The 13,962-nt window shown below is 47.5% G+C and overlaps 1 protein-coding gene across 3 annotated transcripts in view; it reads left to right on the forward strand.

Annotated features, from left to right (window-relative positions):
• Znf462 (zinc finger protein 462) overlaps positions 1-13,962 on the forward strand; it is a 142,008-nt gene that overhangs the window by 61,741 nt on the left and 66,305 nt on the right. For 2 of the 3 annotated variants that reach the window (XM_071600819.1, XM_071600820.1), the window contains 5 exons: positions 1,764-2,013; positions 2,532-8,152; positions 8,935-9,099; positions 10,834-10,937; positions 13,636-13,754. In XM_071600819.1, the coding sequence (XP_071456920.1) occupies positions 1,794-2,013; positions 2,532-8,152; positions 8,935-9,099; positions 10,834-10,937; positions 13,636-13,754 (6,229 nt within the window). In that variant the 5' untranslated portion in view covers positions 1,764-1,793. The remainder of the gene's footprint in view (positions 1-1,763; positions 2,014-2,531; positions 8,153-8,934; positions 9,100-10,833; positions 10,938-13,635; positions 13,755-13,962) is intronic. The other variant, XM_071600821.1, reaches the window with a different exon arrangement.

Consider the following 13,962-nt stretch of genomic DNA (forward strand, 5'->3'; position numbering starts at 1 on the left):
TCTTGAAAGTGTGATAAACACATTCAGCAGAGCTGTGGCTTGTTTGGCTGAGATGAAAGGACTAAGCCGGGGGGATGGGGAGTGCGCACTGGATGATCTGCTTTTTTCTGTGAAGTGTTCTAAATGCAGGAGTCGTCCGCACCATGGAAAAATTTGTTTTCAGGTCTAATGGACTGTGCAAAGGAGAAGTGGGGTGGGGCCTCTGACTGCTGTAATTTGATCCAGAGCTGATAGCAACCTCTTCCACACAATTTGGGTTGGTGCTTAGACATAAAAGCTTGTGGATCTGGAATATTGAGACTTAGTTAGCTGAAAAGACTCTGGTGCACAGTTCAATGTTTATTGAAAAAGGATAAATGGCTGGGTGAAAGAAGAGGAGGTAAATATCTGCGTCTCACTCTGCAAGCTCAGTGTGTCCAGAGCTGGACTTGCCAGAAGTTATTTTAGCAGGCTATCAGGAGGAGCATTCTTTCAGAGAAAATCCTCATGCGACGGCTCCTTGTACTACATTGACATATTATTACTGGACTTTGTTCCTCCTGCAGAAATCATTTATCTTTTATAAGAAAAGTAACAGAAAAAAAATTGCATCGTAAAATAGATTTGACTACAGCTTTAGTTCTTGGACATCTGGTTCTAGATTACAATGACTCAGTAGAGTTTGTGAGCTTAATGAAGTAACTCATTAAGATGATAACTGGCTATCTCGAGGTAGGATATGGATAGGAAAGATGACACCTTTGTAATACATTTTTGACTTCTTGAGGGTGGGACTCTCCATTGAGTTAGTATGAAACTTTCTGTACACTTCAGTCGTATGGTAACTAGCAGAGAAGGTGGCTAGGCAGGTTTTGCTTTATTCCATACCAGGTTCACAGCTTTTACATCCAAGTATGCACTTCACATTTGTAAAGCAGAGATGAGGAAAAAGACAAAATCAGGACTTAGGAAGCCCTTCTTCAAAACTGCAAGCTTCTCTTGTCTTAGTGTCCATCGAGTTGCCAAGGTGCAACTTTAAACTAGAAACTGGATTGTCATCTAAAGCCGGTTGTTTGAAAACCCCATGAGAAATATTTTATGACCTAATTAGATTGGAGTAGCCGTCAGGTTTTAATTGGTAGGTGGCAAAAGAGCAAATAACCGTTTAACTCATGGACGAGGACAAAAAAACAAAACTGTTTGGCAAACAGGTGGGCCCCAATATCAGTGAGGATATTAAAATAGTACAAATGAGAATAGAATCCACCACTCCCAAGATTTCAGTACTGTTCCACCGTTTTGTGATAAAACACCCATGTAATAACATTAAAACGGCTCGTGGAGATTGAGATTTGCCCTTTCTCCCGTGTGGACAGCCTCTGGTACTTCTAAGAAGACTCTAGTTCCAAAAGAAAAATCAGTCTGAGGCAGAACCAGTCAATATTAAGTGACCAAGAAATTTGAATTTAGTGGAGAAACTCGGAAACTGCTAAAACTTGTGAAGTATTAAGGGTTTCCTTGACAAATGACATTTGAAGATCTATCAAACCCCCAAAAACGTTTATCTGGGTTTTCTTTTCTTCTTTGAAGTTATGAAGTCAAGGACATCCGTCTCTATTATGTCTGATTGCCTGTCTTTGGCAAGGGTTCCGGCTGGCAAAGCTGAATAAGAACAATGTACTGATGATATTGGAATTTTCTCCATGAACAGCCGTGTGGCCCCCTCGGCTTGAGGTACGGGATTGGTGCATTCCTTACAATGCTTTCTTCTGACTTCTCTGCAGGTTCCTAATGTGAGAGAGTAGACCCGGATCATGGAGGTGCTTCAGTGTGATGGCTGTGATTTCAGAGCCCCATCTTATGAAGATCTCAAGGCACACATTCAGGATGTCCACACAGCATTTCTGCAGCCAACTGATGTTGCTGAGGACAATGATGATGAGCCACGATCCGGGTCCATGAATGCCAGTAATCAGACGGAGGTGGAGTTTTCTTCTATAAAGGATGAGTTTACGATTGCCGAGGATTTATCAGGTAACTCTATACTAAACTCAGCATATCTGGTGTATTCTAATTGCTTTCATTTATTTTTAGCCTGCAGCCACAGTTCTGGATATGTGTGGCTTCTATGGAGTTTCTTGCTCTTTGCGGGCCATTGCTGTTGGCTTGTGCATCATTTTTCTCTCCTAGAGGGACCTAGGTTTTTGTCCTTCTAGCTTCCTCCTGTCTCCTACTCTTTAGTTTTGAGAACAAAAGTTCTAGAATAAATATTGTAGTTTATGAAATTGGTACTTTTCTAGCTCTGTGGCTCATTTCTGGAGATGAAGAGAGAGTGGTAACTAGAGCCGTTCACTGCATCTTCATCGGGGAGAAGGGGCCATGCATGTCTGTTCATTAGTGCTCTGTGAAATCTCTTCATGAAAGCATCTTGAGGCACAAGGCCTTCCAAATGTGATGCTTATTAATGAAGAATAATTGAAATGATACTGATTTGCATGATTGAATTTCTTAATTCTCTTTTCTCACTTTGCTTATATGTTCATTCTCTCTAGGTCAAAATGCAACTGCATTGGGGACCGGAAGTTACTATGGCCACAGTCCAGGATATTATGGTCAGCATATTGCCCCTAATCCCAAACCAACAAATAAGTTTTTTCAATGCAAGTTCTGCGTACGCTACTTCAGGTCAAAAACCCTCCTCATAGAACACACTAGGAAGGTCCATGGGGCTCAAGCTGAAGGGAGTTCAGCAGGACCTCCCGTCCCAGGATCCTTAAATTATAATATCATGATGCACGAGGGATTTGGAAAGGTCTTCTCTTGCCAGTTTTGCACATATAAGTCACCAAGGAGGGCAAGAATAATTAAGCATCAGAAGATGTACCACAAAAACAACCTGAAGGAGAGCACAGCTCCTCCACCTGCTCCCGTCCCCTTGCCAGACCCCGTGGTTCCTCCTGTGTCCCTGCAGGACCCCTGCAAGGAACTGCCAGCAGAGGTTGTGGAGCGTAGCATCTTAGAATCCATGGTGAAGCCTTTGACCAAGTCTCGCGGCAACTTCTGTTGTGAGTGGTGCAGCTACCAGACACCTCGCCGAGAACGCTGGTGTGACCACATGATGAAGAAGCACCGCAGCATGGTCAAGATCCTTTCCAGCCTCAGACAGCAACAAGAAGGGACTAATCTTCCTGAAGTGCAGAACAAGAATGCCCCCAGTCCCCCATCCAACTCCACTTATCTGTCCATGAATGCTGCAAGCCGGGAGATACCCAACACCAACGTCTCCAACTACAGGGGCTCCATCGGCAACTCCATCATGAGACCCAATTCTTCAGCTTCCAAGTTTTCGCCCATGTCTTACCCTCAGATGAAGCCGAAGTCACCTCATAATTCTGGCCTTGTTAACTTGGCAGAGAGATCCCGTTATGGAATGACTGACATGACCAATTCTTCTGCTGACCTGGAAACTAACAGCATGCTAAATGACTCTAGTTCTGATGAAGAGTTAAATGAAATAGACAGTGAGAATGGCTTAAATGCTATGGATCACCAGACATCAGGCCTGTCTGCAGAGCAGCTGATGGGCTCTGATGGCAACAAATTATTGGAGACCAAGGGGATTCCGTTTAGAAGATTCATGAATAGGTTCCAGTGCCCCTTTTGTCCTTTCCTTACCATGCATCGACGTAGCATCTCCCGTCACATAGAAAACATCCACTTATCTGGAAAGACAGCTGTCTACAAATGTGACGAATGTCCGTTTACTTGCAAGAGCTCATTAAAACTTGGGGCTCATAAACAGTGTCACACGGGTACTGTGTCAGATTGGGATGCTATGAACTCCCAGAGCGAAAGCATTTCCTCCTCACTGAATGAAGGCGTGGTGTCCTACGAGAGCCCCAGCATCAATGGTAGGAAGTCGGGAGCCATGTTGGATCCCTTGCAGCAGCAACAGCCTCCCCAGCCACCACCGCCACCGCCACCGCCACCGCCACCGTCACAGCCACTCCAGCAGCCACAGCCACCGCAGCTCCAGCCGCCACATCAGGTGCCACCCCAGCCACAGCCGCCACCCACGCAGCCGCCACCACCTCCCACACAAGCCCCGCCCCTGCACCCCTACAAATGCACCATGTGCAATTACTCCACCACCACCCTGAAAGGGCTAAGAGTCCATCAGCAGCACAAACATTCGTTCTGTGACAACTTGCCAAAATTTGAGGGGCAGCCCTCAAGCCTACCACTGGAAAACGAGACCGACAGCCACCCCTCTTCCAGCAGCACTGTGAAGAAAAGTCAGACCTCAATTCTTGGGTTGTCCTCCAAGAACAATTTTGTAGCTAAGGCCTCTAGGAAGCTCGCTAATGACTTTCCTCTTGATTTATCGCCCGTGAAGAAGAGAACTAGGATCGACGAGATAGCAAGCAACTTGCAGAGCAAGATTAACCAAACCAAACAGCAGGAAGATGCCGTGATCAATGTGGAGGACGACGAGGAGGAAGAGGAAGACAACGAAGTGGAGATAGAGGTGGAGCTGGACAGGGAAGAGGAGCCCACAGAACCGCTCATGGAGGTTCCCACTTCCTTTTCAGCCCAGCAGATTTGGGCCCGAGATGCCAGTGAGCCCCAGAAGGAGCCCAGTTTCCGCAGCATCACCCACGACTATAACGCTACCAACGGGGCTGAGATTGAGCTCACCCTTTCTGAGGACGAAGAGGATTATTACGGTTCCTCAACAAACATGAAAGATCATCAGGTTTCCAACGCAGCTCTGCTGAACACCCAAACTCCTATCTATGGAACTGAGCACAACAATGAAAATACAGACTTTGGTGACTCGGGAAGACTTTACTATTGCAAACACTGTGACTTTAACAACAAATCGGCCCGGAGTGTTAGCACCCACTACCAACGAATGCACCCCTATATTAAATTCAGCTTTAGGTACATCTTGGACCCTAATGATCACAGTGCAGTGTACAGGTGCCTGGAGTGCTACATCGATTACACCAACTTCGAAGATCTCCAGCAGCATTATGGTGAGCACCACCCAGAAGCCATGAATGTACTCAACTTTGACCATTCGGATCTGATCTACCGGTGTCGGTTTTGTTCCTACACGAGCCCCAATGTTAGAAGCCTGATGCCCCATTACCAAAGAATGCATCCCACCGTGAAGATCAACAACGCGATGATCTTTTCCAGCTATGTCGTGGAGCAGCAGGAAGGTCTGAATACCGAATCCCAGACCCTGAGGGAGATTCTGAACTCGGCTCCCAAGAACCTGGCGACGTCCACTCCCGTGGCTCGTGGTGGTGGTATGCCTGCTGCGTTTGGTAAGAATACTCCTTCGAAGACGTTTACTCCAGAATGTGAAAATCAGAAGGACCCTTCGGTCAACACCGTGGTCGTTTACGATTGTGACGTTTGCTCATTCGCAAGCCCCAACATGCATTCTGTCTTGGTCCATTATCAGAAGAAACACCCTGAAGAAAAGGCTTCCTACTTTAGGATCCAGAAAACCATGCGCATGGTGTCTGTGGACAGGGGCTCTGCCCTTGCTCAGTTGTCATTTGAGGTGGGTGCTCCAATGTCTCCCAAAATGTCCAACATGGGTTCCCCACCCCCCCCACCACCCCCGCCACCAGACCTCAGTACTGAGCTTTACTACTGCAAACACTGTTCCTACAGCAATCGGTCAGTTGTGGGAGTGCTTGTTCACTACCAGAAAAGACACCCAGAAATAAAGGTTACTGCCAAATATATCAGGCAGGCTCCTCCCACAGCTGCAATGATGAGAGGGCCCGAAGGGCCCCAAGGCTCCCCTCGGCCTCCTGCCCCCATGCAACCGCTGAACCGAAGCAGCTCTGAGAGAGATGGCCCTCCTGTGGAGAATGAGATGTTCTTTTGCCAGCACTGTGATTATGGGAACCGGACGGTCAAAGGTGTACTCATTCATTATCAGAAGAAGCACCGAGACTTCAAGGCCAATGCAGATGTGATCCGGCAGCACACGGCAACCATCCGAAGCCTCTGCGACCGAAACCAGAAGAAACCTGCTAGCTGTATGCTTCTCCCCTCCTCTGGCATGGAGCGGGACAAAACTAAACTCCGAGCGCTCAAATGTAGGCAGTGCTCATATACCTCGCCCTACTTCTATGCACTGAGGAAGCATATCAAGAAAGACCACCCTGCCCTGAAGGCCACGGTCACGTCCATCATGCGATGGGCGTTTCTGGATGGCTTGATAGAAGCTGGCTACCACTGTGAGTGGTGCATCTATTCCCACACAGAGCCCAATGGTTTGCTCCTGCATTACCAAAGGAGGCATCCAGAGCACTATGTGGATTATACTTACATGGCTACCAAACTCTGGGCAGGGCCAGATCCATCCCCATCCTCTCTCACCATGCCAGCTGAAGCCAAAACATACAGATGCAGGGACTGTGTTTTTGAAGCCATCTCCATCTGGGACATCACCAATCATTACCAAGCATTCCACCCCTGGGCCATGAATGGCGATGAGTCGGTACTGCTAGATATCATCAAGGAGAAAGACACCGTGGAGAAGCCCATCCTTGGGCCGGAAGAGCTGGCAGGCCCTGTGAATTGTGAAAACAGCATGCCCACCCCGCTCCCCGAGCAGGAAGCCGAATGCCCAGAGGATGCAAGACTTTCCCCAGAGAAAAGCATGCATCTTGCTTCAGCCAACCCTGCCATCTCCTCCACCCCCTACCAGTGCACGGTGTGCCAGTCGGAGTATAACAACTTGCACGGCCTCCTCACCCATTATGGGAAGAAGCACCCCGGCATGAAGGTGAAGGCTGCTGACTTCGCCCAGGACATCGACATCAACCCAGGTGCCGTCTACAAATGCAGGCATTGTCCCTACATCAACACTCGCATCCACGGTGTCCTGACTCACTACCAGAAGCGACATCCGGCCATCAAGGTGACCGCGGAGGACTTTGTGCACGACGTGGAGCAGTCTGCGGACATAACCCAGAACGACATGGAGGAGACGAGCAGGATTTTCAAGCAAGGGTACGGTGCCTACCGGTGCAAACTCTGTCCGTACACGCACGGCACTTTGGAGAAACTCAAAATCCATTACGAGAAGTACCACAACCAGCCCGAATTCGATGTCTTTTCCCCATCCCCCCCGAAGCTGCCAGTCTCCCTAGAGCCTGAGATAACCACTGAAGTGAGCCCCTCCCAAGTCTCCATCACCGAGGAGGAGGTGGGAGAGGAGCCCGTGTCCACGTCTCACTTCTCTACCTCGCACCTGGTCTCCCACACTGTGTTCCGGTGCCAGCTCTGCAAGTACTTCTGCTCGACGAGGAAGGGGATCGCCAGGCACTACCGCATCAAGCACAACAATGTCCGCGCCCAGCCGGAGGGCAAGAACAACCTCTTCAAGTGTGCCCTGTGTGCCTACACCAACCCCATCCGCAAAGGGCTGGCGGCCCATTACCAGAAGCGCCACGACATCGATGCGTATTACACCCACTGCCTGGCAGCCTCCCGGACCATCAGCGACAAGCCCAACAAGGTGATCATCCCGTCCCCGCCCAAGGACGACTCCCCTCAGCTGAGCGAGGAACTCCGGAGGGCAGTGGAGAAGAAAAAGTGCTCCTTGTGCTCCTTCCAGTCGTTCAGCAAGAAGGGCATCGTGTCCCATTACATGAAGCGCCACCCGGGGGTGTTCCCAAAGAAGCAGCACGCCAGCAAGTTGGGGGGCTACTTCACGGCCGTCTACGCGGATGAACACGAGAAGCCCACGGTGATGGAAGAGGAGGAGAGAGGCAGCTTTGAGAAAGCTGAGGTGGAGGGCGAAGCCCAGGAGATCGAGTGGCTCCCGTTCCGCTGCATCAAGTGCTTCAAGCTGTCCTTCAGCACCGCGGAGCTGCTGTGCATGCATTACACTGACCACCACAGCCGGGACCTGAAGAGGGACTTCGTCATCCTAGGCAACGGCCCCCGCTTGCAGAGCTCCACCTACCAGTGCAAGCACTGTGATAGCAAGTTGCAAAGCACAGCCGAGCTGACCTCACACTTGAACATTCACAACGAGGAATTCCAGAAGCGTGCCAAACGTCAGGAGAGGAGGAAACAGCTTTTGAGCAAGCAGAAATATGCAGATGGTGCTTTTGCAGATTTCAAACAAGAGAGGGTAAGGATATGTTTTGATTCCCCTTCCCCCAGGAGGCCTCTCATCACTGGTGCTCACATGCACTACTTCTTCGTTGCCAGCCAAGCTGCTGCAGGCTTCCTAGTGACTTAGCTTGCCAGAGAGCTCAATAAGTCAATTAAACATTTCGAGCTTGATATCCCCTGTTCTATGCTCACCCCTCTCCACGGTCCTGTCCCCCTCCCTTTCTCCCTCTGACTCCTCCCATGGCTCCCCAGGGGAGGTTTGGGGTGGTTTCTGTGTATGTCTTTTCTGCCAAGTAGCCTAATCTGAAGCCTAGTTATACAACAGTGCTCGCTCTTTCCTAAGGCCGTGGTGGGCTGTCTCTTGGTACCATTAGCACTTCTCAGCCATGTCTTGGTCTTCAGTGTTTGCTCCAGCCACCTAACACCTCAAGGAGTAGATTTAAAAAAAAAAAAAAAAAATCAAGACGTTCATTCATGGCGCAGCTGTGCAACGCTTCACCTGCGTAGTTGAAACTGGTTTGAAAACCAGATAACTTAGTGGCAGTGACGATGAGCTTCCTGCACAGAAATCTTCTCCACTCACAAGCCGTAACATATTTGGGTTCCAGAGACTGTGTCTAGTAGGCAGTGTGCCATGACTGAAAGAAGTTGTTATATAAAAATACTCGCCTGTGTCTCCCTTGGTGTTTAACCTGCTAATCTGCTTTAAAATAAAAATATGCCAGTAAACTACAAGAATAAATGCCTGCCATTGAGGGAGGGCTTGGAGTACTGATGGCTACCACTGTATTTTACCAGCCTTTTGGCCACTTAGAAGAGGTGCCAAAGATCAAGGAGAGGAAAGTGGTGGGCTACAAATGTAAATTCTGTGTGGAAGTGCACCCAACGCTCCGAGCCATCTGCAATCACCTGCGGAAGCACGTCCAGTATGGCAATGTCCCGGCCGTGTCCGCCGCCGTGAAGGTGAGAATGGAAAGTTCTGGATGCGTGTTCTTGCGTGTGAGCGGCTCGAGGTACCTATTAACCCATTACTTAAAGCAGCTCGGGAAAGAGCATCTCAGAGCGCGGGCACTCCCGGGAGTGGTGCTCCCCTCGGTTTGGCTTGCTTTGATTTCTTTGCAGGTTGGACCTTCATCATCTTTCTGTTGGGGGAAAGGTCGAGTTTTGATCTGGTTTCCTCCCGTGTGGATAGTTTGTGGACACAGAAGGTCCTGGATTCTCGGTACAGGAGGCTGTGGGTCGTCCTTCAGTTCTGTGTTAGTGCCATTAGATTCTTGCTCTTCGAAGCGGCCTGAGCTCTTACGAGGAATCAAGTGGGTTCTGTTTCCATCATCTGTTCCTCCTGCTGCCCGAATCTTACTATTCTCTTCTGGAGGAGGATTCAGAAAGCCCAGGAGACCCTGTCCTTTGCTTCTTATCTTGGGTCCTTGGGGGAATGTGAAGGGTATTAATTAAACCCAAAGCCAAAAGCCTTGGAGTTGTACTTGACCCTCAGAGCCCTTTGACCTGGCTTATCTGTTTCATCCCTTCTCCCCATGTGCTGCCAAGTGTCCTCCCGCCTCCCCTGACTTTCATGAGGCCACCTGTTTTGAACATCATAATCCAAAGAGCAACCACAGTTTCTATTCCACACCTCCATCCCTGCTTTGCAGAACACTGTTGCTGTGCACATGGCATTTTTGAACACGGAAGTAAACTCAGGTCTCTGCCCTTTCTCTCTGGATACATGAATGTATTTGTGTCATCTGCCCTTCTTGATCTTGCATCCTGTTTTTGCCAATTTAGCACAAAGGTAAAGCTTCTACTTCATTGAAGACTGAAGCCTTCTGTCTTTGGACAGAACAATGGCAACCCAGGGACAGCGGCAGGTGGCTTCCTCTACATACCACTGCAGCGTGCCCCAGGATTGTTTCCTGGAATCAATGCAAGAGAAAATCAGATCCAACGAACTACCTCGAAAAATGGGTGACTTAAAACCAGGCTGCTCCTTAACTCTTGGGATGAATTATGCAGCCACCTGCAGATAAGGGGTGAGGGTGAAGTCACTGTCTGCGGGTGGGAGGCAGAGAGCAGGGTCTTTTGCTTTGCCTCACATCAAATAATGGCCCAAGGCTCCTTGATGGTCAGACCGCTCTGTTGTTTCTCATCTTGCTTTCCTTTTCTCTGAACTATAACCCTAACCAAATTTTATGTCGGTCTAGATGAGCAAATAGTTGAAATTTTCTTTTAAAGATGGGCAATCAAGTGAACTGTCTTCAGACTGGGATAACGCCTCTCACATTTCCCAGGCAGTGGCGACCGTTGTCTGGATATGTTGCCTTAAATCCACCATGGCATGAAGAACGTCAGTCAGGCTTGCCCTCCCTCCAGGGGGAGCCAGAGAGGCAGGGGAGGAACCTTTAACCGCAAATGCCGATGAGCTTGGGAGATGAAGGGAGCAGAGGAAAGCTGGGGGCAATGACGATGGATATTTATTTTGTTGGTGGGGCATGTGTGTGTGTGTGGTTCTCTTAGCAGGAGGCTGACGACCCTTCCCACTTGTTCCTGGATGGATTGGAAGCAGCCAAAGATGCCAGTGGCGCCCTGGTGGGCCGGGTGGATGGTGGACACTGCTTGCTTGATGGAATGTTGGAGGATGAAACCCGGCCGGGGGGATACCATTGCAGTCAATGTGACAGAGTCCTGATGTCCATGCAGGGGCTGCGTTCTCATGAGAGGAGCCATCTGGCCCTGGCCATGTTTACCCGCGAGGACAAGTACAGCTGCCAGTATTGCTCCTTTGTCTCTGCCTTCAGGCACAAGTAAGTACTATTGGGTGGTCCTTAGTGGTTCCTGGGAGAAGATTTTGTAGTCGGAGGCAGCTAAAGCTACAGTAGGAGAAACCAGGATGAGCCAGAAGGCCCCACTCAGCCTGGTTTACCTACCTGCCTTCATGCTGCCTGAGCCTTAGGCTTCTCAACTGTAAAATGGCACTAAGAACAGGAATGCTCGTATGGCATTGGATTTGGCAAACGCAGGCATTTTAAAAAATAGGGGGTGGATGAGTTTACGGATTTGCCAAATATTCAGCCACAGCTTAGCCGTCATTTAAGGAAACAGAGTTCCATTTGGAAAGCTGAATTGCCAAAGAGGGAGAATGAGGACTATTAAACCATGTGACCAAAGAACCAATCACTGCTTGTGATTTTAAAAGAGACCTTTTGAAGTATAAATTTGGGGTAAGCGTGTAATGCTTCATAGAGTGGTGGGAAGTAAGTTTTGAAAAGCAAACTTTTGTTATATAGCAGAGAGGTAAATGTTCAATCGTGCATATTCATATTCTTGGAGGAGGGTAACTGATAGTGGGTGCTCTTTATTTTTGTAAACATTGAAATTAAGTGATGGGATGTTTGCTTCTTTAAAAAGATAAAGTGCTACTCGGTGGTTGCTGAAAATAGGGGGAAGCAGTGTTTCTGCCGAGGTTAGGATAGGTCACAAACCTTTTATTATTATACAGGGCCTCATATCTGATCTTTGCCATTAGATCCCCACTCCCTTCAGTTCACAAGTATTTACTGAATAGCACCTGGCAGGTTGTCCGGCACATAGTGGAACCCCAGCAAATACTTGTGAACAAGGAAGACCCCCACACACACACTAGCCCCTGAACCTTGGGGGCACATAAATAAACAGGACAGGGTCTGTGATTTAAGGGTTGGGTTATAAAACAAACAAAGAAAGGGCTTGGCAAATTCAGGTCCATTTCTTTAGAGAAATAACATTAAATGCCACGAAGTTCAACAAAGGAAAGTGTTATATCCACTTTGGAAGCATCAGGAAGGTTTTATGGGGTGTGGGATACTCGAGTCGAGTCTTGAAGTTAGGAAGCTAGTACTGGGATAGTTGGGAAAGGAGGTTAAGTGTGGAGGACAGATGAGTGGCCAAGCCAAGGAGGATGGTGGCTCCCTGGGCCCAGCTGGGGTAGGGGCGGGTTTCAGTTTGACTGGTTCTTAGGTTATATGTAAAGGACTAGTGGAAGATAAAGTGTGAATGTTTGAATAGAGACCAGATTTGGAGTCTCAATGCCAGGAATGAACACTTTACAAGTTTTACTACTGGTAAAAGGAAGAGTTGGGTATGAGTAAAGTAGCCATAACTGATAATCGTCCCTCACTATATAAGCAAATTCTAGTATTACCTTTTTACATTCTCAAAATCTCTCTTTACACGAGGGATGTTCCTATTATTATCTCCATTTTATGGGTAAGAAAAATGAGACCTGCAGGCTGGGTGTGGTGGTGCACACCTGTAATCCCAATGGCTTGGGAGGCTGAGGTAGGAGGATCCTGAGTTCAAAGCCAGCCTCAGCAAAAAGCAAGGCACTTTGCAACTCAGTGAGACCCTATCTCTAAATAAAATACAAAATAGGGCTGGGGGTGTGGCTTAGTGGTTAAGTTCCTCTGAGTTCAATCCCTGGTAACAAAAAATAAAAATAAGAGTGAAAAATGAAAGAAAAGTGAGACCTGCAGAAAGTAAGTAGCTTGCCCAAGTTCATATGGCTTACAAGTAATCATTGAAATTTTAATCCCAGCCAGTCTGACTCTTATAACTCCTGCTCTTGAGTTGAAAAGATAGAGATTATTTCAGAAGTGGTAACAGTAGTTGAAGTTTGGGAATGGTTGAGGGAATGGACCTGCATTCTGTTAAATGGTAAGCAGTAGCATTCCCGTGTGGGCCATTTAGAATGGCATTTAGTTCTCTGGGGTACTGACACAAATTAGAACTTTCCCCCGTACTTTGTTTGGTAGATTTATCATTTTTTAGACTCCTATTTGTCATAAAGTATGGGGGTTTCTTCTAATTAATGTCCTCGCAAGTTGCTTCTGGAAGACTGATGTGCAACAGATGTGGTTGGGTTTATTACAGGGGGGTGACTAGCGCCCTTGATCACATGACTCCTTCAAACTCATTGCACTGTGCCTCCATACTCACGTAGATGCTGGAACAGATCAGCCCACTGCAAGCAGGTCAGCCACTTTGAAAACTCCCTTCTCTACTCCAGTGTTCACCCTGGAAATAGAATTAAAATTTAAAAATGCAGCTTTTTTAAATGCTAAATCTAATTTCCATTTTTGTTTTGGATTAGTTAAGTGGATTACTCTCACCTCCTGGGCAGAAAATATGAATTCACTGACCTTGGTTATACGTTTTTTTTCTGGATGCCCTCTTTTAGTTATGGGACTTCCAAGAAGAAAAATAAGGATCTCCCATGACTTGTTCCCACTTGCCACATCTCTTACCCCAAAAAGGTCTCTTTGTGTCTTTCTTTAGCTTTCCCTCCTCTTTGAGCAAGTCCAACAACTCTTGCTTAGTTGTTGATTTATTTGTATGGCAAGGGCCCTCTTTAGAAAGTAGATGAAGGGATTTTGAACAGCTTGGAAGTGGGATGTGTAGAAAAAGTGGAGAAAATGTTGAATGTAGTTTTTAACTTGTTTCCCTTTCTTTCCTTTCCACATTAAGTTTGGATCGCCATATGCAAACCCACCATGGACACCATAAACCATTCCGATGCAAACTCTGCTCCTTCAAGTCCTCCTATAACAGCCGGCTGAAAACACACATACTCAAAGCTCATGCTGGTGAGTTGGTATTTGTGGTGCACAAGTTCTTTAGCATGCTCTGAGTTCACAACCCAACAGTCTTTATTAAGTGAAATTTTCATCTTCTTTCCCCATGCATGAGCATAAGCTATTCCTGAAATGGTTACAGGTTTGGTTTTATTTTTATCTGTTAAAGAAAACTGGAAGCAAAATCAGAATAATATTTTTAAGAATTAAAAGTCAAAAT

This window comes from Marmota flaviventris, chromosome 13, assembly GCF_047511675.1.
Source record: "Marmota flaviventris isolate mMarFla1 chromosome 13, mMarFla1.hap1, whole genome shotgun sequence".
In the NCBI taxonomy this organism is placed as follows: domain Eukaryota; kingdom Metazoa; phylum Chordata; class Mammalia; order Rodentia; family Sciuridae; genus Marmota; species Marmota flaviventris.